This window comes from Hypanus sabinus, chromosome 11 (assembly GCF_030144855.1).
Source record: "Hypanus sabinus isolate sHypSab1 chromosome 11, sHypSab1.hap1, whole genome shotgun sequence".
Taxonomy (NCBI): domain Eukaryota; kingdom Metazoa; phylum Chordata; class Chondrichthyes; order Myliobatiformes; family Dasyatidae; genus Hypanus; species Hypanus sabinus.
Genome location: NC_082716.1, coordinates 52,126,713 through 52,151,935, shown reverse-complemented (window position 1 = coordinate 52,151,935; position 25,223 = coordinate 52,126,713). Strand labels below are relative to the sequence as shown.

The 25,223-nt window shown below is 40.9% G+C and overlaps 1 protein-coding gene across 1 annotated transcript in view; it reads left to right on the top strand.

Moving 5' to 3' along the window:
• The first annotated feature begins 1,452 nt into the window (after positions 1–1,452).
• The window catches only part of c8a (complement component 8, alpha polypeptide), a 61,648-nt gene continuing 37,877 nt past the window's right edge, over positions 1,453–25,223 (top strand). The window contains exons 1-2 of the mRNA XM_059983596.1: positions 1,453–1,642; positions 4,424–4,541. Coding sequence (XP_059839579.1) covers positions 1,557–1,642; positions 4,424–4,541 — 204 coding nt within the window. The 5' untranslated portion in view covers positions 1,453–1,556. The remainder of the gene's footprint in view (positions 1,643–4,423; positions 4,542–25,223) is intronic.

The window sequence follows — 25,223 nt, the reverse complement described above, 5'->3', positions numbered from 1 at the left end:
CTGCCCACCCATCACAGCTCACCATCATTGCCCAATAGTCACAACCACCAATCTCTTGACTCTTCCTGTCCCCAATTAGTTGATCATGATTCCACTCAGATCTCAGAACCCAATCCACAGTATTTGTTAATGTCTAGGGCCCAGGAGTTCCAAACTTCTTATTATTCTCAGTTCTTAACTTGCTGCTCTCAATGCAAAAGCACCAATGCAAGGCATCTCCCAATTCCAAGCACAGTCTGAGCTTTCATGTACTTAGGTGCAGTGCTGTATTTTACCTCCCCAACCAGAACAAAATATACTGATTCTTGTCAATGCCCAGTTCCTAATCATAGCTATTTTTTTTCTTCCAAGCCCTGATCATAACCTGACGCCAAATGCTGAACCTCTCTCCCCACGATTTGGCCTGCTCTTGGATTTTCCCTGATATATACTTTTCTCACAATAAATCAGCATCCTCTGGGAACTGTGTAGACCCATTCCGTTTCATCTGCAGCTTGGGATCTTGAAGTGACCAGAAGTTCATGCAGCAAGCCTACGGACAACATGGTTGGTAACTCACCACTATATAACCATTTACTGCATCTCTGTGGGTGCCAATGAATTTCTCGAGAAAAGTATTCTTAGTGTGAAGGCACACAATATTTTTATTTCAAAAACAAAACTAGCCTTCTGAGAACTTCAAGGAAAGCCTAAATTGTATGTGTTGGAGTTGATCAAAGGAATCAAACAAATTGTATAGCCAACAAGTTGATTGAATAGAATTACATCAGAAGACATTCAGCCTTCTGTAGTTACTGACAATGATGTTCTTCAATGCTTGGTGTTGGAGATGATCCATTATATGTTAGAGAATCCTACTGATTTTCAATTTTTTTGATATTCATCTACACTGACAATTCATCAAACAAATGAAGGTGAAAATTACCCTTAGTGGGCCTTAGCTTTCTCATACTAATAGTCTGCTCAATTTCCTTCAATGTTCTCCCACTTGGAACTGAAGAGGCTTTCGGATTAGCTGACAAATATGCAGCAGATTGCATTAATTCTTTCACGTACTTAGCAGACAAATTGCAAAGTCATTCCACTTGCAATAACTTAACTGAAATATGATTAGTTGTAATAAGTTAAACATAATCTATATTTTCTGGAAAACGCTCAAAGGCTAATGTCATTTTGGAATTGATTTCAGGGGAGACAACAATCTTAAATGTTCTAGTCTAATTATTAACTTTATTAACTTTTGTAAAGTTTAAGTGGAGGATTACAAGATCAAACAAATATTCATGTCAAACATAGAATGGACAATTTACATTGCAGTTAATCATTCATTGAGAAAAGCTGCTTGTTTGGTTTTCCCCAGTTAATCTAAGACAATGTCATCATCAGATCCCCTGATCCCCCACCCCCCAGCCTGAGCTGTTCAACCATCCCTAATCTTGCAACACTACCACCTGTTCGGAAAATTGCAACATCTAGCTATTCTTGCTACTAGAAACTAGTGGATTGATATAGGCAGTAATTTTTCTTATTTTATAAAGTTTTATTTAGCCCAAAGAATGAATTTGCTAATGAGATGTCTCTCATCTTTTGCATGCTTATTGCTTTTTACTCAATTTGTCGATTTGAATCAGATCAACAACAGGTTTGTGTTTTATCTCTTCGATGATACAGAGTGGTTTGAAGTATTGTTGTGATATTGATTATAAAGACTGAAAGATTAAAAAGATGAAAGGTTGCAATGTACACTAAATTGCAATGAATATTTGATTGTGATCCAGCTTAATGAATATATAAATAGGTGTGTTTGTATGGTAAAAGATCACTTGCTTTTTTCTCCTCTAGTATATGTTGTATCAAATTTTCTTGCAGCTGAGGAAACAGGAACTTAAATCATGCGGAGTGTGCTGCTGCATTTAGACTCATAAGGTCATACAGCACTACAGTACAGAGACAGAGGCAGGAGCTTTGGCCCATCTAGTTCATGCTGAACTATTAATCTGTCTAGTCCCGTTGACCTGCACCTGGACCACAGCCCTCCACACCCCTCCCATCCATGTGCTTATTCAAACTTCTCTTAAATGTCGAGATCCGCTACGTCCCTGTTGGCAGCACGTTCACATTCTCGCCACTCTCTTTAGCATTTGTCTGTGTTTTTTTTACGAGGCTGAGTTGCTAGTTCAACGCTCGACCCAGCACGGATGGAAAGTGTGCAAGGAGCCGGCCGGATTCGAACTCAAGACCACTCGCCTCAAAGTCTGGTGCAGGTGCCACTACACCACCAGCTGGCCTACCCTAACTAGACCCTTCATAAATTTTAACAAAATATATGTAGATAAATGTAAATAGGTACATTAGTATGGTAAAATATCACTTGCATTTTTCCTCCCACTAATCCATATTGTATCCAAATTTCTTCTAGCTGAGGTATTGTTTCCATGCATGCGGTGGGTTTTTGTTCACTGAAGGAGTATGACTCCATTCTTCACGGCATGTCTAATTTAGTAGTGCAGCCGCCTTGTACTGAGGGATCTAGCTGAATGAAACCATGAACCATCATCTCCTCCTCCCCTCTTCCCAAATTAAACAAAATTCCATGAATCTCCAGGAATGAAAAGATAATTGGCATGTTTTCTTTTCTTTCAGATCTTAAATCCTATTTCCATAGTTTGTCAAAAATAACTTTTGACTGGTTCTTTCACTTGTACATTTGTTAGCTGGTGCTCATCTGCTCAGCTGGATCTGATCCATTTCTCTCACCTCTTTACAAAGTACACCAAAGTTTTGCCAAGGTTTAATCCTGTCTCAGACTGATTTCCCATCCTACAGTTGTCCTGCTGTTATTTTTCTAGCCCTAGCCTCCCTCATCATGTCCTCTTGATCCCTACTGTGATTCCAGTAGTTTATCCCTGAAACTTTTATTTCATTCCTGTCATTCTCAAGATGTGGGCATTACTGGTAAGGCTAACACTTCAAATTATCCTTGACTTTTGGAGTGCCGCGGTACCGTAGTGGGTAGTTTAATGCTATTACAACTTGGGCATTGGAGTTCAGCGTTCATTTCTGATGCTGTCTGTAAGGAGTTTGTACGTTTTCCCCATAAACACATGGTTTCCTCCTGGTGCTCCTGTTTCCACACACAGTCCAAAGATGCACCGATGTGTAGGTTGGTTGGTCTTTGTAATATTGTCCTGTGATTGGGCTAAGTGGGTTGCTGGGTGACACGGTTCATTGGGCAGGAAAGGCATGTCAGTTGCTGGGCGAAATGGCTCATTGGGCAGGAGAGGCCTGTGGGTTGCTGGGCAACACGGCTCATTGGGCAGGAAACGCCTGTGGGTTGCTGGGCGACACGGCTCATTGGGCAGGAGAGGCCTGTGGGTTGCTGGGCGGTACAGCTCATTGGGCAGGAAAGACCTGTGGGTTGCTGGGCAACACGGCTCATTGGGCAGGAGAGGCCTGTGGGTTGTTGTATCTCTAAATGAATACACAAAATAAAAATATGCCAGCCAGCTGCCTTCTTCATCATCGAGAGTCTCTGAGTTAAAGGAATTCCTAGAATGACATTGGTGTGGAATTGCAGGATTTTCATCCAGAAACAACAAAAAACATCTGGGACTTAGTGGGTACCTAAAAATTAAGGCATTATTTTATGTGTGTCTTCAAGATGCCAAATTATTGGTATTATTTTATATTATTAAACTATGCATCTCTCACCTTTGTGTTCATAGTAGAGGCTGTGGATTTGGAAGATACTGTTGAAGAAAATTAGTACTCTGTGTATCTTCTAGATGGTACACATTATAGGCTAGATGTGACAATGGTAGAAAGCTTGGATGCTTGAGTCAGAATGAATGGATCCCAATCCTTCTTGGATTGGCTGTCAGTAATAAGTGAGATATTATAGAGATCATTGCTTACTTAAGACCACTAACATCTACTGGGGCATAGGACACTGACAGTAGATCAACAGAGTCCTCTGTCCTGGGCCAGTCTTTCAATTTGTCTCCAGGTGTAGCTCATCTCCTTGGCGTATCCTTTGTCTCCCAGGGTTGAGATCTTTGGAGCTACTGTCATTGTTTCTGTAGCAATGGGATTTTACGGGATGAGGTTACTAGTTCTATACCCAACACTCCTCTCTTGCAGCTGGGCTTGGGACAATTCATGGTAGAATTATAGAGATCATTGTCAGGGCTTTAACTGTTTCTAATCTATATTAGTGGCCTGAAGGTACCAGGTATACTACTGTTGAATTTGTTGATGATGCATTGCAGGAATTTTTAACATATAAATCCCCTGCAATAAACTCAAGAATATAGAATGTTATAATATTCCTAACAACTATTCAGCTACTATCAAAAAAAGCTTTTTTATTTAAAGCAAAAAGAATAATTTATCCATAATGAACATATTTCTTTACTTTACTCAGATCATTATATTCCTTTTCTAATCACCTTGTCCGAAACATCCGAAGCTTAGTTCCACTTGATTGTCAGCTTGGTCAGTGGGTTGCATGGACTGAATGTTCTCCTTGTGAAGCAAAAAAGGTAAGATTATACAGAATCAGTTAACTTTTGTTATTGGAGTAATCAATGTCGAAACAAAAATATCTGGTGCAGAAGTTAAAATGTAAAGAGTAAATGATGGAACTACTATATGTAGCAGGTCAAACAGTAATCTGAAAGAGGGATATTAAAAGACTTTTCTTCATACAGTTTACCTCTAAAGCATATTAAACACACTTCAGAGTCTCAGTCTCACTATCATAGCCTCCCTGGTTATATTTCATAGAATCACAAAAACTACTGGACTGCCTCTTCTTTGCTCTGTCAACGAGTCCAAAGTGAAAGGTGTATAGTTTCTGTTACCTTGCAGTAATTTGCCATTTCCATGAAGAAGTCTTTTAAGTGATGTTGCTGATCTAATAACAATGCCCTAGATTATGAGTAACTTTGTGGTGATTCATATTTTCATCACTGGCTACTAACTACGGTTTCCATGCCTCTGTTCATTGGCTGATGACAAACTAGTTATCACTGCCTTGGCACTTTTCTTGATTCTGACAGTTTTCAACCCAAACAGCATTTCTGCCACTAAGACAGATATGTCAAATCCTTCCATGCCTTTTCCCTCCCCACCCTTTCACTATTTTATGAACCCACAACACTTTGGGATCTTTACCTTTTGTGCTTTCCCAGTGTTTGAGCTTTTTGCACATACTCAATTGTGACTGAAGACTATCTTAAAGGGGGTCAGAGAGGTGCAGAAATTGGGTGGTTCAGGAAGGGATTTTTAGAGCTGAGGCAATTCAAAAATTGAATATGTGCAAAAGGCTCAATTTTTGCCCCAGCTCTGAAACTCCCTTCCAAAACTTCCCAACTTTTCTACCTCTCTTACCCCCTTTAAAATAGACTTTAGTCATATTCAGATTGAAGTAGTTTTTGGTTACAAGTCATAATATTGAAGTATGTGCCTTGATGTCAAAGTTGTTAAACTACGATCTTGTAAAACTCACAGACCTCTGTTGATACCCTTGCCCCCGCCCTTACCCCCCCCCATCTATAATTTTAGTCCGGTTCTCTTTCTCTCGCTTTTTCCCCCCTCACTATAATCTCCCCCCAGCCCTACCTTTCTTTCTTTTTTATTTCCCATAATTCTCCACCTTCCCCCTAGCCCACTTCCCTCCAGCCTATCACTTCCCAGCTCTCTACTTCATCCCTCCCCCCACTTCTTATCCCCCTTGACCATCCCATGTTACTTCACTCCTGATGAAGGGTTTCGGCCTGAAATGTCGTCACTACCTCCTCCCATAGATGCTGTCTGGCCTGCTGAGTTCTGCCAGCATTTTGTGTTTTTAATCTTGTGTAAAATCTTGTGACTCTTTGCAGCAGGTGTTATATAAATTGAAGTTCTTAATGTTGTTGCTAAGAACTAATGAAGATCCCAGTTGAGGTCTTGTGAGAGGTCCCAACAGTTGGTAATCAAGACTACACCCGTATTTGACCTCATATTCCAATATCCAACTTATTTCACAACCTATTCTATACAGAGAAGAATAACTTCAACATTAAATCTGTCATAAAACATTTGTTCCTCTCACCAACTTATTTGTTCTTTTCAGATTCTATTCAATAATCCCAGTGTATTCAATAAATAAAAGTGTGCCATATTTGATATCATTTACTAAAGATATATTCTATATTGTTGTAATATCACCATATTCCAAGTAATATCAGATTTTCTTTTTATTTATGTAAGTAAAATATCTTTTATTTCAAAATTTGTGTTATGCTAACTTTATTCATATTCTGAAATAGGGAGGAAGAACAGAGCATGAAAATATCATTTTATATTTATGAATATAATTTCTGATACCCCTTGATTATGGTTGATAATTAGACTGAACCAGAGTAACCCTATTATGTTATGGTACTGAAAAAAATTAAATCAAAACCCAAGTCCATAGTGTAGGATGCAGCCAATACTGCCAAGAATAAAAGAGAATGTATGCAATAGTTTTTTTGACACAAAATAAATTTTAAATATCTCCATATATTTCAGAAGATTGGAGGAGATATAAAATTCCAATTTTGAAGGATCTAGGGAAGAATCAGTTAAAATTAAATATAAAGCAATGATTCTAGACAGTAATAAAGGGCAACAGGAAATTTGAAGTCAATATTGTTCTTTCTGAACTGGTTTCATAAATCCTAGGAAACACATATGATTTCAACATGGCTTGCATCTGCCAACAAATGTATTTATTCAGCTATCTTTTACAAATGTTATCTTGTCAGGTAAAATTCACATGAATATCTTCACGGACAGATAACGTTTTAAATGAGATCTATAATTTACATATTTGAACTGGCTTATTGCTGAAACTATTAACACCTGTCATTTTGTGCAGTAGTGTGCAACAAAAATTTTGATGTTCTTATTACAATACCATGTTTCTATAAGAAATTGATGCAGGTTTTAAAGAAAGAAATAGAGATTTCTGATTGTAAATAGTTCAGAATGCTTTTTTGGTATATACATAGTATTTCATGTACCAACCAGTGATTTCAATGCGAGGATACCAATAGAAACCTGCAAACTCTTGTTGATTGACATTTAACAAAAAATATGGATTAGTAGAGGCTTAAAAAAAACAAACTGCTGGAGTATGTCAATGGGTCAGGCAGCATCTGTGGAGGAAAAGAGAAAATGAATGTTTTGGCCTGAAGCCTGCAACAGGATTAAGTGTCTAAGAGGAGATGACAGTGGGCTGCACATTATGGAATCAGATAAGAAACAAAAGTGGTGAGTGGGGGCAGATAAGGAAAAGATGCTGGACAACACAGAATGACAGAGAAGAGAGAAGAGGCAGTAGACTGAATGGGTAGAATGGGTAGGTGGTATCTGTTATCCTTAGTCTTCTGTTATCTTCATTTATCACCTCCCGGTCTCAGTCACTTCTTTCACTCCTTCCTCCCCAAATTTCTGACTACATCTGCCAATCAAACCCTACTCACTTCAATCAACCTATCACTATCCAGCTGCCTCACCCCTCCTCTCACTTCCACATTGTTGGTCATGAACATGTCCTGGACAAGCTCCCGAATGTTGCAACTGTGATCAAAGTCAATAGGGAGACACTAAAGCTGGTATATTAAAGTGTTTATTCATCACAAGGAGCAATTATTCTCATGGAGAATAATTGGCTCAACAAAAAACCAAAAAGTACATCACATTTTTATACCAATGAGATCAAAGTTAGCAGTAGATGATTCAATACAATTTCAATAGTTACAATAACATTATTTACTTCAATAAACACACACAAAATGCTGGTGGAACACAGCAGGCCAGGCAGCATCTATAAGGAAAAGCACTGTCGACGTTTTGGGCCAAGGCCCTTCATCAGGACTAACTGAAAGGAAAGATAGTAAGAGATTTGAAAGTAGTGGGGGGAGGAGGAAATGCGAAATGATAGGAGAAGACCGGAGGGTGTGGGATGAAGCTAAGACTGGGAGACCGTTTCGCTGAACACCTACGCTCAGTCCGCCAGAGAAAGCAGGATCTCCCAGTGGCCACACATTTTAATTCCATGTCCCATTCCCATTCTGATATGTCTATCCAATCACCTTTCCAGCTCTTAGCTTCATCCCACCACCTCCCACTTCCACTCGTAATGCAGGGTCTTGACCTGAAAGGTTCACAATGCTTTTCACTCCATGGATGCTCTGTGTACCATAAACCTACCTGAACTTTTAGGGCTGAAGTTAATCCCAAACAAAACCATGCTCCCAGGAGAAAGACAGAGAGGGTTGAGCTTAGCAGATTCCAATACATTCTTCAAGTGAAGATAACTTTCCACGATGATACAGGAGCTAGCAAATTCTAGTCTGTACATGGAACTGGACATATATTTCTGACTAGGAATCTGCAAGAAATGAATGAGGACAACTGTTTGACATTGAAAGATGCATTACAATACTCTGGTGGAGAGAAACTAGGTTATGATTGAAAATTCTGCATTAGAATCAGAATGAGTGATTAACCCAGATACACCAGCTTGACCTGGTACAGGATATAATTATAACATCCTAGCTTATGGTCCTTTCTTTCTCATTATTATAATTTTTAACGTCAAGCCAGTGCTAACAGAGATATTCATCCAGTTAGTATGTGTCCATGGCATGGGTGCAACTTCAGGAGTTTTCATGCCAATTAAGCAAGCTAAGTTCTCCCAAATGTGAAGCTCTTCATATAAACTAGGAGTGTTTCTAGTGGCTTAGGAAAGCTGAAACAGCACAGTGCAGGGCACAGAAGATAGTGGACATTTTTTTTTTGGAAATAGCTGCAAAAGCCATTGTCGGTAATTTAGGTCCTGAATACACTGTAATGACATTCAAGATCTGCGGGAGATGTCGCTTGCAGTCAGTCAGTACCAGGTGTAGCACTAGGACATAGATGTAGAGCTGGGAAAATTTAATGAACTCACACACCTCTTCAAGGACAAAATCACATCTTCTAGTTGTAGAATACACCTTCTGATGCTACTTGAACAAGTCTTCAGTGATGAACCCGTGGTCGTAGGTTGTTTTGGGTCTTTAATCATAGACTCCCTCACCCGGGGGTGATCACCCCCCGACTTGAGTCCAAGTGGCGCATTAATCCACGGGTCTCCCCTCCTGATCCACAGCCACCACGAGGCCTTTTCAGCAGCCTCCAGAATGTTCTTGATGGCTCTTCTGCACTGTAGTCCTTTTACTGCAAGGGGTTTAAGAGTCCATTGTAATGAGTGGCCAGCAAAGCTCTGGTACCCACAGTGAGCACTCCAGCCACTGCTCCAGCATTCTGCAATAAAATGAACTCACACAACTCTTCAAAGACAAAATCATGTCTTCAAATCTCTTCTCATGCAGATGGTACCACTAGCATCATGCAATAAATTACCATCACACACCTGTGCATCACAGTACCCGAGAAGACACTGGATTGTGAAGAGAGAGGGAGAGTTTAAAAAAAAAATGAGCATGGGTAGGCAGCACATGTTTTGCACCACAGTTTCCAAGGAGACATTGCATTGGGTGAGATGGGGGGGGGGGAGAGGAGAGGAGAGGAGAGGAGAGGAGAGGAGAGGAGAGGAGAGGAGAGGAGAGGAGAGGAGAGGAGAGGAGAGGAGAGGAGAGGAGAGGAGAGAGAGAGAGAGAGAGAGAGAGAGAGAGAGAGAGAGAGAGAGAGAGAGAGAGAGAGAGAGAGAGAGAGAGAGAGAGAGAGAGAGAGAGAAAACACGAGGAAATCTGCAGATGCTGGAAATTCAAACAACAACACACTCAAAATGCTGGTGGAACACAGCAGGCCAGGCAGCATCTATAAGGAGAAGCGCTGTTGACGTTTCGGGCTGAGACCCTTCGTCAGGACTAACTGAAAGGAAAGATAGTAAGAGATTTGAAAGTAGTAAGGGGGGTAAGTGCTACACCTGCCCTTACACTTCCTCCCTCACCACCATTCGGGGCCCCAGACAGTCCTTCCAGGTGAGGCGATACTTCACCTGTGAGTTGGCTGGTGTGGTATACTGCGTCCGGTGCTCCCAGTGTGGTCTTTTATATATTGGTGAGACCCGACGCAGACTGGGAGACCGTTTCACTAAACTCCAACGCTCGGTCCGCCAGAAAAAGCAGGATCTCCCAGTGGCCACACATTTTAATTCCACGTCCCATTCCCATTCTGATATGTCTATCCATGGCCGCCGCTACCGTCAAGATGAAACCACACTCAGGTTGGAGGAACAACTCCTTATATACCAGCTGGGTAGCCTCCAACCTGATGGCATGAATGTTGACTTCTCTAACTTCCGTTAATGCCCCTCCTCCCCTTCTTACCCCATCCCTGACATACTTAGTTGTTTTTTTCTCTGTCTCTCTGCCCATCACCCTGCCTGTTCTCCATCTCCCTCTGGTGCTTCCCCCCCTCCCCCTTTCTTTCTCCTGAGGCCTCCCGTCCCATGATCCTTTCCCTTCTCCAGCTCTGTATTACTTTCGCCAATCACCTTTCCAGGTCTTAGCTTCATCCCTCCCCCTCCGGTCTTCTCCTATCATTTTGCATTTCCCCCTCCCCCTCCTACTTTCAAATCTCTTACTATCTTTCCTTTCAGTTAGTCCTGACGAAGGGTCTTGGCCCGAAACGTCGACAGTGCTTTTCCTTATAGATGCTGCCTGGCCTGCTGTGTTCCACCAGCATTTTTTGTGTGTTGATTAAAGTGGGGAGTTGAGGCTTTGGTCCATTGAGGCTTCAGTGAGGAGAGGTGTAGGCCATAGAGAGATCTTTTTGTTTCTTATTATTTCTCTCTTTCTTATTATTCATTTAGATCAGTGGGGATGCCAGACAGGACAGTGGAATACTCCTCTTGTGGGATGTGGGAAAGCGGGGAGCCCTCCAGTGCCCCTGATGACTATACCTGCAAGAAGTGCATCTAGCTGCATCTTCTAACAGATCTTTTGGGGCACTGTAGTGTTGAAAGAAGGACATATAGGAAGGTAATTACACCTAAGCTGCAGGGCACAGGTAACTGCCAAGGGGATAGGCAGCCAGTGCAGAGTACCCCTGTGGCCATTCCCCTCAATAACAGGTATACCGCTTTGGATACTGTTGGGGAGGATGACCCAGCAGAGGAAATCCATAGCAGTCAGGAGTCTGGCACAGAATCTTTCTCAGTGGCTCAGACGAGAAGTGGGAGGGTGCTGGTGAAATGGAGAGCAGTAGTGATTGGGGATTCATTGGTTAGGGGAAGAGAAAGGAGGTTTTATGGACAAGAACAAAATTCCTGGACGATATCTTGCCTCCTGGATGCCAGATCTCAGGTCGAATCCACAACATTGCTAAGCAGGAAGGTGAACAGCCAGGGGAGGTGGTCCATGTCAGTACTAATGACATGGGTAGAAGGGGTGACAAGGTTCTATAAAGTGAGTTCAGCAAGGTAGGTGTCAAGTTAAAGGACAAGACCTCCAAGGCTGTAATCTCAGGTTTGCTGTGCTATGTCTACTGAGGCCAGAAATGGAAAGGACATTAATACGTGGCTAAGGAGATGGTGTAGGAGGGAGGGCTTCAGATTTTTGGATCACTGGGGTCCTTTCCAGGGAAGGTGAGACCTGTACAGAAAGGGTGGTTTGCACCTGAACTGGAGTGATCTACTATCCTAGCAGAAAGGTTGGCAAGGACTTCATGGGGTGTGGGAACCAGAGTGCTAGAACAGATAGAGGAAAGGTTATAGAGAAAGATGTTGATAAACCTACATACAAATCAAGAATTGAAAAGGTAAACCTGGTGGGACTAATGTCTGAATTGCATGTTTTTAATGCAGGGAGTATTGTAGGAAAGGCAGATGAGCATTGGGCATGTTTCATCATGTGGAATTATGACATTGTGGCCATCAGTGAGACTTAGGCAGGAGCAGCAGTTCAAAATTCTGGGGTTCTGTTGTTCTTACGTGACAAAGCGAGAGGAATTAAAGGTGGAGTGGTGTCATTACTCATCAGGGAAAATGTCTTGGCAGTGCAGAGACAGGTCAGACTGGAGATCATGTCTAGTGAGGATTCATGGGTAGAATTGAGGAATAAGAATGTTAATAGGATATTTCATGGACCGTCCATCAGTCGGCATGATTTAGAGCAGCAAACTTGTAGAGATTGTATGTTGCAAGAAGCACAAGTTTGTGATAATAGATGATTTTAACTTCAACATACTGACTGGGACTCTTATACTGTAAAAGGGCTGGATAGGAAAAGATTTGTTAAATGTGTTCAGGAAAGCTTCCTTAATCAGTACATAGAATTCCCAACTAGAGAAAGTACCAATACTCGATCTCCTATTAGGGACTATGTATGCATGCTGTATGCATATGTCATATGTGCATAGCTCACTGAAATAAAGCTAAGCAGACACATTATAACTGGGACACATTATAACTGGGAAGGCAACAGTAGTTTGTGTAGGGTAGCACCTAAAGTCTTGTGATCATAATGCCATTAGTTTCAAGTAATTATGGAAACCGATAGGTCAGGTACTTGGGTTGAGATTCTAAGTTGGAGAAAGGCTGGTTTTGATGGTATCAGAAATGATCTACAAGTGTGCATTGGGACTGGCAAAGATATACTTAGTAAGTAGGAGGCATTCAAAAGTGAAATTTTGAGAGCACAGAGTTTGTATGTTTGTGTAAGAATGAAAAACAAGGATACCAGGTTTAGGGAATAACAGAGGGGATCAAATGTGTATACTTGAAAAGATTAAGGACAGAACTGGATCCCTTTCCTATACAGAGGAGATTATGTTTAATGTCATCTGAAAATGACACATAAATCAGTTGATGATGTCAGGGTCAACTGTTAGAAAAGAGAAGTGTCTACAGCTGTCAGAACCACTTCCTGCAGTCTCAGAGTCAACTCGTACAACCACCACGGAGGAGACTGCAGAAGCCGAGATTGTTTCACAGCCACAAATTTCACCTGCCAAACAGCGGGCTCCACCACCCCACCTTGTCAGGAAAGACAGTATCCCATAAGAGCCAGAAATCCTTCACAACAATTACATATTTAGACCGCCGTGGGACAATATAAAATTTACTATGCAGTGGGTGTCTATATAGTACTGTGGTTGGATTATGTGGTTGTACTGTGGTTGGATTAAACTAGAGTTGAAGGGGAATGGGAACCAGAGTGCTAGAACAGATAGTGGAAAGGTTATAGAGAAAGATATATATGTGTGTGTACTGTGTGTGTACATATATAACATATATGCACACCTCACGGAAGTAAAACAAAGTAGACATGTTATTCCCTGGTTCCCATGTTTTTCTTTCCATTGGTATCTGAGTAACAAATCATAAGACCTGTTACGTACCCCGTAACTGGGTCACTTACCAGCAAAGATAGAGAGGTCCGTTGAAGTCTGATGGTACAATTTTAACAGTATTTATTGATAAAAATACACAAAAATAATATCAATGCAAACATACAGATAATATACATCATCAATACCAAATCTAAAAGCGCAGGTATAATAATAATCAATATGAAATAGCTCTATCCTTGTCTAGGGGATAATGTATTGTCCGATGGAAATATAAAAGTCACTCAAGTTCATTCAAGCTGCAGCTTTTGGTTGGAGAGAAAGACGGAGGTTTAACTTGCCCATTCCTTTTATGATGTCAATCCTTCGAGAGTCGTTGGGGCTGATTTCTCCTTTGTTTTAGCTAAAGCCGTTCTCCTGTGGCAAGGCCCACCAATTCCGAGGCAAATGGAAAAGGACGCACGTGGGCTTTCCACCGGCTGTCGCTATTACACTGTTACAGGATTTCAAGCGTTTCTTCTGGTGCGTCTCAGGGGCTGTTCCCACAGACCCTCTTTTATCCCCACTCACGGGTCTCAGATGTCAATCAGGTTGGGGAGGATGCCATCCCCCAACCAGCCCACGTTGCCTGATTCCTTGAGGGCATCGATGAATAGCACAGCGCTCAATACACAATTCCGTCTCCAAGAGACAATAGCCATTATCAATGGTTCCGCCTTTCGGCGGCCAGGACACATTCCAAACTCTTTGTGGATTCTGCATGTCTTTCTCTCATTTCCTGGGTCTCCTGACCTGACTTAATAGCGATCTTGCGATTCTCAAAAAGGGGGGGGGGGAGCACAGACATAACAGACCAAAGACCAAAAGATATAGAAACAGAATTAGGCTATTTGGCCCCATGGAGTCAATTTCTCCATTTCACCAGGCTTAATCTATTTTCCCTCTTAGCCCCAATCTCCTGCCTTCTTCCCATATTGTTTTATGTTCTGACTTATCAACAATTTATCAACATCTGTCTTAGATATACCCAGTGACTTGGCCTCCACAGCCACTGGTGGCAACAAATTCCACAGATTCACCACTCTTCGGCTAAAGAAATTCCTCCTCATCTCTGTTCAAAAAGGACGCAAATATTGGTGACTGCTTTACAAAAAGCTCCCTCCACTCACACCACAAGAATAACTTTGAGTAACAGGTGTCCTGTCATTTTAATGTTCCACACCATTTCATTTACGACCTCTGTGCCTTAGTCCTCCCACATCATACCACTGATGCCTGAGGAGCACTTCATCTTCAGTGTTGCCGCACTATAGGCTCAGGACTGAATAAGATTATAAGACATAGGAACAGAATTAGGCCTTTTGGCTCAGAGAGTCTGCCCTGCCATTCAATCGTGGTTCATCCTTTTTCCCCTCAGAGTCCCACTCCCTGACCTTCTTCCCATAACCATTGGTGCTTTGTCCAATCAAGAACTTATCAAGCTCTGCCTTAAATACACCTAATGACCTGGCCTCCACAGCTGCCTGTGGTAACAAAGTCCACAAATTCACAACCCTCTGGCTAAAGAAATTTCTCTGCATCTCTGTTTTAAATGGACACCACTCTATCCTGAGGCTGTGCCCTCTTGCCCTACACTCTTCAACCATGGGAAACATCCTTTCCACACCTACTCTGTCTAGGCCTTTCAGCATTCTGAAGGTTTCAGTGAGAACCCCCTCATCCTTCCGAATTCCAGCAAGTACAGACCCAGAGCCATCAAACGTTTCTCGTATGATAACCCTTTCATTCACAGAATCATCCTTGTGAACCTCTCCTGGACCCTCTCCAATGCCGGCACATCTTTTCTTAGATGAGGACCCCCAAACTGTTCACAATACACAAGGTGAGACCTCACCAATGCCTTATAAATCCTCAACATCACATCCCTGTTCTTGCATTCTAGATCTCTTTTTTTTTTATCTCTTGAAAGCAATGTTAACATGGCATTTGCTTTCCTCACCACCGACTCAACCTGCAAGTTGACTTTCAGGGTGTTCTGCAAAAGGACTCCCAGATCCCTCTGCATCTTAGATTCCTGGATTTTCTCCCCTTTAGAAAATAGTCTGCACATGTACTTCTACTACCAAAGTGCATGACCATGACATTTTCCAACTTTGAATTTAATTTGTCACTTTCTTGTCCATTCTCCTAATCTGTCTAAGTAACTCTGCAGCCTACCTGTTTCCTCAACACTATCTACCCCTCTACCAATCTTCGTATTATCCGAAAATTTGGCAGTTAAGCCATCTATTCCGTCATCTAAATCATTGATATACAGCATTAAAGGAAGTGGTCCAAACCCCACCCTTGCAGAAAACCACTTTTCACCGACAGCCAACCAGAAAAGGATCCTGTTATTCCCACTCATTGTCTCCTACCAATCAGCCAACACTCTAACCATGCCAGTAACTTTTCTGTAATACCATGGGCTCTTAAATTGGTAAACAGCCTTATGTGTGGTACCTTGTAAAAGGCTTTCTGAAAGTCCAAATATACAACATTCACTGCATTCCCTTTATCTATCCTACTTGTAATCTCCACAAAGAGTTCCAACAGGTTTATCAAGCAAGGTTTTCCCTTAAGAAAACCATGCTGACATTGTTTAATCTTGTCCTGTATTACCATGTACACCATTATCTCACCCTTAACAATTGACTCCAACATCTTCCAAACCAATGAGGATCAGGTTAACCTGTCTATAACTTCCTTTCTGCTGCCTTCCTTCTTTCTTAAAGAATGGAGTGACAGTTGCAATTTTTCAGTCCTCTGGCATCAGGCCAGAGTCTAAAGATTTTTGGAAGATCATTACTAATGCCTCCACAATCTCCACCACTATCTCTTTCAGAACCCTAGGGTGTAGTTAATCTTGTCTGGGTAACTTATGTACCCTTAGGTCTTTCAGCTTTTTGTGCACCTTCTCCCTTGTAATGCTAACTGCACTCACTTCTCTTCACTCAAACCCTTCAACTCCTTGCACACTGCTAGTGTCTTCCACAGTGAAGACAGATACAAAAAACTCATTTAGTTCATCTGCCATCTCCTTGTCCCCCTTTATTATTTCTTTGGCCTCATTTTCCAGCAGTCCTATTGCAACTCTCACTTTTCTTTTATTTTTTACGTATTTGAAAATGCTTTTACTACCCACTTTGATATTGTTTGCTAGCTTGCTTTCATATTTCATCTTTTCCCTCCTAATGATTATTTTAGTTGTTCTTTGTAGGTTTCTAAAAGCTTCCCAATCCTTTGTCTTCTTGTTAATTTTTGCTTTGTTTAATGCCCTCATTTTGCCTTTACATTAGCCTTGACTTCCCTTGTCATCCACGGTTGTACTATTTTGCCATTTGAGTATTTCTTTGTTTTTGGAATACATCTATCCTGCACCTTCGCACCTTTCTCATTTTTCCCAGCAACTCAAGCCATTGCTGCTCTGCTGTCATCCCTGCCAGCATCTCTTTCCAATTTAGTTTGTTCAACTCCTCTCTCGTACCACTGTAATTTCCTTTAGTCCACTGAAGTACTGTTATGTCAGACTGCATTTTCTTATCAAATTTCAAGATGAACGTAATCATATTGTGATCAGTGTCTCCTAAGGGTTCTTTTATCTTAAGCTCACTGTTCACTTCCGGTTTATTACATAACACCCAATCCAGTATAGCTGATCCCCTTGTAGGCTCAATCACAAACTCCTCTAAAAAGCCATTGCATTGGCATTCAATAAACTCACTGTCTTGAAATCCATTACCAACCTGATTTTCCCAATCGACCTGCATGTTAAAATCTCCGAAGACTATCATAACATTGCCCTTTTGACACGCCTTTTCTATTTCCTGTTTTAATCTGTGGTCCTCATCCCACAGTGATATTGTAGATCACTCCTATTTCCCCCTCAATACACAGATGTGATGGAATTTTCTGTTTTATTTAGTATTTTCCCCTCTTCTGTCTCAAACTATCAGTCTGTTAAACTAGTTGTTTTGTGGATTACTTTGGTCTTCACCCTAAACAGACTGTTCCTTTCTTCTCTCCAATTTTCCCGTTCTTTGCAGCCTAAAACATGCTTGTTTTCTCTTTTTTTCCAAGTTCAGATATTTTATTTCTCTGCTGGTGCTGCTCAACCTGCTGACTGATTCCAATTGAGATTCCAATTCTGTCTTTCTTTGTTTTAGATTTCCCATATCTGTAATTTCCTGCTCCAAGTGCAGACATTAAACTAATTGGTTTATCATTACTTGATTTATCTCTTCCCCATTTTTAAAAAACCTGGAGTTATGGTCGATTGGAGAATTCCTTAATGCTGCATTACTTTGGCATGTACTTCCTTTGTTTTTGTTTCCCATTCAGCTCACCCCAACATTTGCTGCACCTTTCTTGGCATCCTGTTGTATGAAGCACTCTGTGTTTCACCTGAGCATCCTTCTTCTCACCCTCCATCCGGCTCTTTTACCGTTATTGCTTCTGAAATTATATCTAATTAAACTTGAATCACATTAAGTGTGTCATTGCTCAGATTGATTTATCTCCAAATCAACTTTTACAAATACCAGTAAAATTGGTCATACCCCAATGGAGAATCTAAACTCCTACATTGTTTGTCCTTTCGTATAACTGTGTGAAATCTCCCTGAATCACATTCCCTACCTCATAATGCTCATCTACTGCATAAATACAAGAGCTTCTGCAGATGCTGGAAATCCTGATGAAGGATCTTGGCCCAAAAGATTATTTCTGTCTGTATACACCGCCTACCTTGCTGATTTCCTCCAGATTTCTGTACCTGCTTTGGACAATGCACTTATTGGATTAACACAGTCCATTTTGTCAGATTGGTACCAGATCAGAGTCTAATGATGTTTGTCTATATGGCAAGAATCTAGCATTCGTAAGTGATAACGTAATGTTTTACAATGTATTGCGTGGCTTGAGCCAGACCATAATATGTGCCTGCAACTCAAACCAAAATGTCAATAACTCAATATGTTGCATAAGATATATGGTATTATATGGTGACATATATGTACATTGATAATAAATTTACTTTGAACTTCCTTAATTCAATGTAAAGAGACAAACACATGAGCCATCAAGAACCTGTTAAATGACATATCTAGACTGAATAAAGTTCTCAAAACTACAGACAAAATGATGGAAATTCCAGATTTTATATATGAATGACAACACTTGCAACCCCTCAGAAGAATTTATGTACAAACACTAAATTCAGGAACACAAAAAAAAAACTCAGGGTCTAATAACACTGACTTTATTTGGGAACCCCTTTCTAGCCCTGTATCTCTTTCACCGATAAACTTCCCAACCCTCCCCGCTCCCAGTTGCACCTATCACCTTGCATTTTCCCTCCCCTGCCCCACCTTCTAACTCTGGCTCCTCATCTCTTTTTCTCTCCAGTCCTGCTGAAGGTTATCAGCCTGAAAGGTTGACTATACTCTTTTCCATAGATGCTGCCTGGCCTGCTGAGTTCCTCCAGCATTTTGTGTGTGTCTCAAAAGAAGATACCCATATTAAGATTCAAAAGCCCAAATGTCATCACACTCAAAGCACTATTTTCAACTGAAATGATAATTCATGCATGAACATTGGTGGAAAAAAAACTTTCTTGCAATGTAGGGGTTTATAAATTCTGAGGTGTCAGTACAAGTAAGATGTGCCAGAGCAATGTTCAGACCTTATGAATAGTGGAATTAATGATATGAGACTTGCAAAATGCATTTACACAATTGAACAATATTTTTTGAATGGAAGTTCAGCACTGAAGGCAAAAAAATTAATAAAATTTATTTAGTAAATTCCAAATCCTTTAAACATTTGGGTGCATTTTTAATTAAAAGATTCCTTTTGAACATTGTCTGTATTGTTGCTTATACTAATGTGGAATCTAATTAGGGCATTGCAAAATTCTGCAAAGTATTAAGGAGTAATTTATTAATTCAATTGCTTTTTTGATGGTGTTAGCAGTAGAGGAAGATTGGCTAAAAATCTGGGGCAACTCAGCTCCTTTTAAACTAGTGTCAGGGGATTTTGTTTACATCTATTTGAGTAATGTCACATGTTCTGTTTTGTAACTCAAAAACATAAAAACCAATTGAAAGAAAAAGATGGGAGCCCAGGAAAATAGGTCTTAGTATTATTTTTACTTTAAATGACACATGCACATATGACAAGGTGGATTGATGACACATGTCATTTACATACTTTTACATACAACCTGGAATGAATTACTAAAACAAAGTAAGAATGCTTAATCAAACAATATACTTGCAATACCACTCAAATATTTCTGAAATATTAACTACACAACACTCCTCCATGCTTAGCTTTAAACTCCAACTTAATGGAGAATGTATTTCAACTATATACATATATAGTTGAGATGAATGAAGTAGTTGATATGTATTCTTTATTTCAGTATTCACTATAGAAATGATCTTTGTGATTGTAGTGATGAATTGCAGCAGAATGAGAAGCTTGAGCATGTAGACATTAAGAAAGAGGATATACTGGAGCTTTTGGGAAGCATCTAGTTGGATAAGTTGCCGGGACCGGACGGAATATACCACAGGCTACTGTGGGGGGGGGGGGGGGGGCGAGGGAGGAGATTGCTGAGCTTCTGGCGATGGTCTTTGCATCATCAACGGGGACGAGACCCGTACAACGGAGGGGAGTAATGTATTTTTTTTATTCACAACATTAGTAGGGGGGTATTTTTTAAAATCTTTATAATCTATTTTTCTTTAACCTTTCTTTCTTTGCCTGGACAATCGGGTGGGGGGGGGGGGGAGAGATACATAGCAACACGGAAAATTTTAAAAAGATTCCCCAGGGTATTACGAAAGTTGAAAAGTTAGGTATTACTGTAGACTGGAGTAACCCAGTTAAAAATAATGACTAATTTACTGAATTTTTAAAGTTTTAATGTTAATGGGCTTAATGGACCGGTGAAAAGAAAAAGAATTTTAACATACATTAAGAAAATGAAAATAGATATAGCTTTTAGCTGCATTCCACTTGAAAAAATTACATAATTTAAGAGATGAATATGAACTATTTCTGAAAATTTGGTGCTCTTATTTACAAAAGATAGGATTAAATATATAGGTGCTCCGAAGATAAAATTATTGGTTATTTGGGGAAAGAAATAAATATATATACTAAAGCTATTATGAACTCCATGGAGCATGTGGGGATCTTCTGATATCCAGGCATTCTTTCTTTCTTTCTTTTTTTTTCTTTTTTTTTCTCCTTCTACAGGGATATGTTAGGGAGGAGGGGTGAAGGGGAGGGGGGAAGGGTTGATAATTTTTTTTTTCCTTCTGTAACCATTTGAAAATTTAATAAAAAAAAATTATTAAAAAAAATCAATTGGGACAGGAGAGGTTCCGGAGGATTGGAGGGTTGCAGATGTTGTTCCTTAATTCAAAAAAGGGAGTAGACTAGACAGGAAATTAGTTAGTAAGTTGATGGAGAAGATCCTGAGAGGCAAGATTTATGAGCAGTTGGAGAGGTATAATATGATTAGGAGTAGCCAGCATGGCTTTGTCAAAGGCAGGTCATGTTTTACGAGCCTGATTGAATTTTTTGAGCATGTGACTAAACACATTGCTGAAGGAAGAGCAGTAGATGTAGTGTATATGGATTTCAGCAAGGCATTTGATAAGGTACCACATGGAAGGCTTACTTAGAAAGTAAGGAGGCATGGGATCCAAGGGGATATTGCTTTGTGGATCCAGAACTGGCTTGCCCACAGAAGGAAAAGAGTGGTTGTAGATGGATCATATTCTGCATGGATGTCGGTCAGCAGTGGTGTGCCTCAGGAATCTGTTCTGGGACCCCTAATCTTCGTGATTTTTATAAATGACCTAGATGAGGAAGTGGAGGGATGGTTTAGTAAGGTTGCTGATGATCCAAAGGTTGGAGGTGTTGTGGATAGTGTAGAGGGCTGTCAGAGGTTACAGCGGGACATTGATAGGATGCAAAACTGGGCTGAGAAGTGGCAGATGGAGTTCAACCCAGGTAAGTGTGAAGTAGTTCATTTTGGTAGGTCAAATATGATGGCAGAATATAGTATTAATGGTAAGGCTCTTGGCAGTGTGGAGGATCAGAGTGATCTTGGGGTCCGAGTCCATAGGACGCTCCAAGCAGCTGTGCAGGTTGACTCTGTGATTAAGAAGGTGTATTGTGTATTGGCCTTCATCAATTGTGGAATTGAATTTAGGAGCTGAGAGGTAATGTTGCAGCTATATAGGACCCTGGCCAGACCCCACTTGGAGTACTGTGCTCAGTTCTGGTCACCTCACTACAGGAAGGATGTGGAAACCATAGAAAGGGTGCAGAGGAGATTTACAAGGATGTTGCCTGGATTGGGGAGCATGCCTTATGAGAATCAGTTGGGTGAACTCTGCCTTTTCTCCTTGGAGCAAAGGAGGATGAGAGGTGACCTGATAGAGGTGTACAAGATGATGAGAGGCATTGATCGTGTGGATAGTCAGAGGCTTTTTCCCAGGGCTGAAATGGTTGCCACAAGAAGACATAGGTTTAAGGTGCTGGAGAGTAGGTACAGAGGAGATATCAGGGGTAAGTTTTTTACTTAGAGAGTGGTGAGTGCATGGAATGGGCTGTCGGCAATTGTGGTGGAGGCGGATATGATGGGGTCTTTTAAGAGACTTTTAGATAGGGACATGGAACTTAGTAAAATAGAGAGCTATAGGTAAGCCTAGTAATTCCTAAGGTAGGGACATATTTGGCACAACTTTATGGGCCAAATTCCACAGCACAGTAAAATTTTAAACTGTCCCATTGAAGTCAAAAGATTTAATTGCAGTGGAGAATTTTTTTACTCTTCTGGGATAACGTCTTTCTTGATGGGGGGAGGGGGGGAATTGCTCTGCTTAGCAGGTGAGACTTGTGGCTGTGAAACAGTCTCAGGTTCTGGAGCCTGCTCTGTGGTGGTTATAGGAGTTGACTCTGGGACTGCAAGAAGTGGTTCTGATGGCTGTGGAGTTTACTCTAGACACATTTCTTCTGGACTTGTTGGTATCCCAAACAATGCATAGCAAGCTTCTCAGGGCATTATGGATCATAATTTGTCTGACATCACAATTTCCTTTACAATAAGACCATAAGATATAATAGCAGAATTTGGCTCCTTGACCCACTGAGTCTGCTCCACCACTTCATTATGGCATGATCCAATTTTCCTCTCAGCCCCAGTCTCCTGCCTTCTCCCTATATCATTTCATGCCCCGACCAATAAATAATCTATCAACCTCTGTCTTATATGTACATAAAGATTTTGCCTCCACAGCTGCTTGTGGCAATGAACTCCACAGATTCACTACTCTCTGGCTATAGAAATTCCTCCTCATCTAAAAGGACTCTCTTCTATTCTGAGGCTGTGTTCTCTGGCCTTAGACACTCCCAACATAGAAAATATCCTCTCCACATCCACTCAAACAAGGCTTTTCACCATTTCGTAGGTCTCCATGAGGTCATCACTCATTCTTTTGAGTTCCAGTGAATGCAGGCCCAAAGCCATCAAGTGGTCTTCATATAACAAGCATCTAATCCTGGAATTATTTTTGTTTCCAGTTTCAGCACAACCTTTCTAAGATAAGAGGCCCGAACCTGCTCATAATCTTCCAAGTGAGGCCTCACCAGTTCTTTATAAAGTCTCAACATTACATCCTTGCTTTAATATTCTAGTCCTCTGGAAATGAATGCTAACATTGTGTTTGCCTTCCTCACCACCGACTGAATCTGCAAGTTAACCTTTAAAACATCCTGCACAAGGACTCCTAAATCCCTTTGTATCTCAGATTTTTATGTTTCCTCTCCATTTTGAAACTAGTCAACCCTTTCATGTCTTGTACCAAAGTGCATGACTGTACACTTCCCAATGCTGTATTCCATCTGCCACTTCTTTGCCCACTCTCCTAATCAGTCTAGGTCCTTCTGTGGCCTCTCTATTTCTCAAAACTATCTGCCCTATCCTGTATCGTCTGCAAACTTTGCAACAAGGCCATCAATTCCATCATCCAAATCATTGACATATAACAAAGAAAGAATTGGTCCCAACACAGACCCCTGTGGAACACCACTAGTCTCCAGCAGCCAACTAAAATGGCTCCCTTTATTCCTACTCTTTGTCTCCTGCCAATCCACCACTGCTTTACCCATGCTAGAGACTTTCCTGTAATACCGTGGATTTGTAGCTTGTTAAGCAGCTTTATGTGTGGCACCTTTTCAAAAGCCTTCAGAAAATCCAAGTACACAACATCAACCGATTCTCATTTGTCTATTCTGCTTGTTATTTCTTCAAAGAATTCCAACAGATTTGTCAGGCAAGATTTTCCCTTGAAGAAAACTTGCTGACTAGGGCCTATATTGTCATTAGCTTCCAAGAACCCCAAATAATGATGACATCAACTCAGGCCTATGAGGCCAGCGTCGGGCATTTTCATGCCTTACCATGCCTGGAACGAAAGACTGTGTGGCACACCACTCCTCACACAGACATTTTGCATATTTTCTTTATTTTACGAGGTTGAGTTGTGAGCTCAACACCCAACCCGGCATGGATGGCAAGCGTACTCGAGAACGGCCTGACTGGATTTGAAACCGGGAACCTCCGTTCTGGAGTCCGGCGCTGATGTCACTGTGCCACCAGCCACATCCTAAACAATTGACTCCAACATCTTCCCAGCCACTGAGGTCAGATTAATTGGCCTATAATTTCCTTTCTTCTGCTTCTCCTTCTTCTTGAAGAGTGGAGTGACATTTGCAATTTTCCTGTCTTCCCGAAACATTCCAGAATATAGTGATTCTTGAAAGATCATTGCTAGTGCCACTACAATCTCTTTAGCCACCCTTTTCACAACCCTGGGGTGTGTACTATCTGGTCCAGGTGACCTATCTACCTTCAGACCTTTCAGTTTCCCACCAGCTTTCTCCCTAGTAATGGTAACTTCATTCACTTCATGACCCCTGTCTCCTGGAACTTTGACACACTGCCAGTGTCTCCTGCAGTGAAGACTAATGAAAAATACTTTCTCAGTTCATCCGCCATTCCTTGTCCCCCATTACTACCTCTCTAGCATCATTTATGGGTAGTCCAATATCCACTGTCATCACAATTTTATACTTTACATATAAAATACTTCCCTTGTTAGCCTGGTTGTGTCATCCTGCCTTTATAATACTTCTTCCTCATTGGGATTGATATATTCTGTGCCTTCTGAATTGCTTCCAGAAATTCCAGCAATTGCTGTTCTGCCATCATCCCTACCAGTGTTCTTTTCAATTGGTTCTGGTCAATTCCTCTCTCATGCCTCTATAATTTCCATTACTCCTTAGTAATACTGATACATCTGACTTTAGCTTCTCCTTCTCAAATTTCAAAGTGAATGTGATCATATTATGATCACTTTCCCCAGGGGTACTTTTACCTTAAGCTCTCCTGTCAATTTTGGTTCACTGCACAACACCCAATCCAGAATAGCTAGTGGGTTCAACCATGAGCTGCTCTAAAACGCCATCTCATAGGCATTCTAAAAATTCCCCCCTTGGAAGCCCACACCAACTTAATTTTCCCTATTAAACATCATATTGAAATGCCCCAGGACTATTGTAACATTGCTCTTTTGGTATGCATTTTCTATCTCCCTTTGTAACTTGTAGACCACATCCTCGATGCTGTTCGGGGTACTTGTTTCTCATCGGCTTTTTTGTTTGCTTTAAAATACTGATCAATTTGCTTAGTATACAAAATCTAGTTATCTCTTCTGCAATCGAATATGTCAATCTTTCCAATGTTGCTAGTCATTTCTGCATTTAAAAAAAAT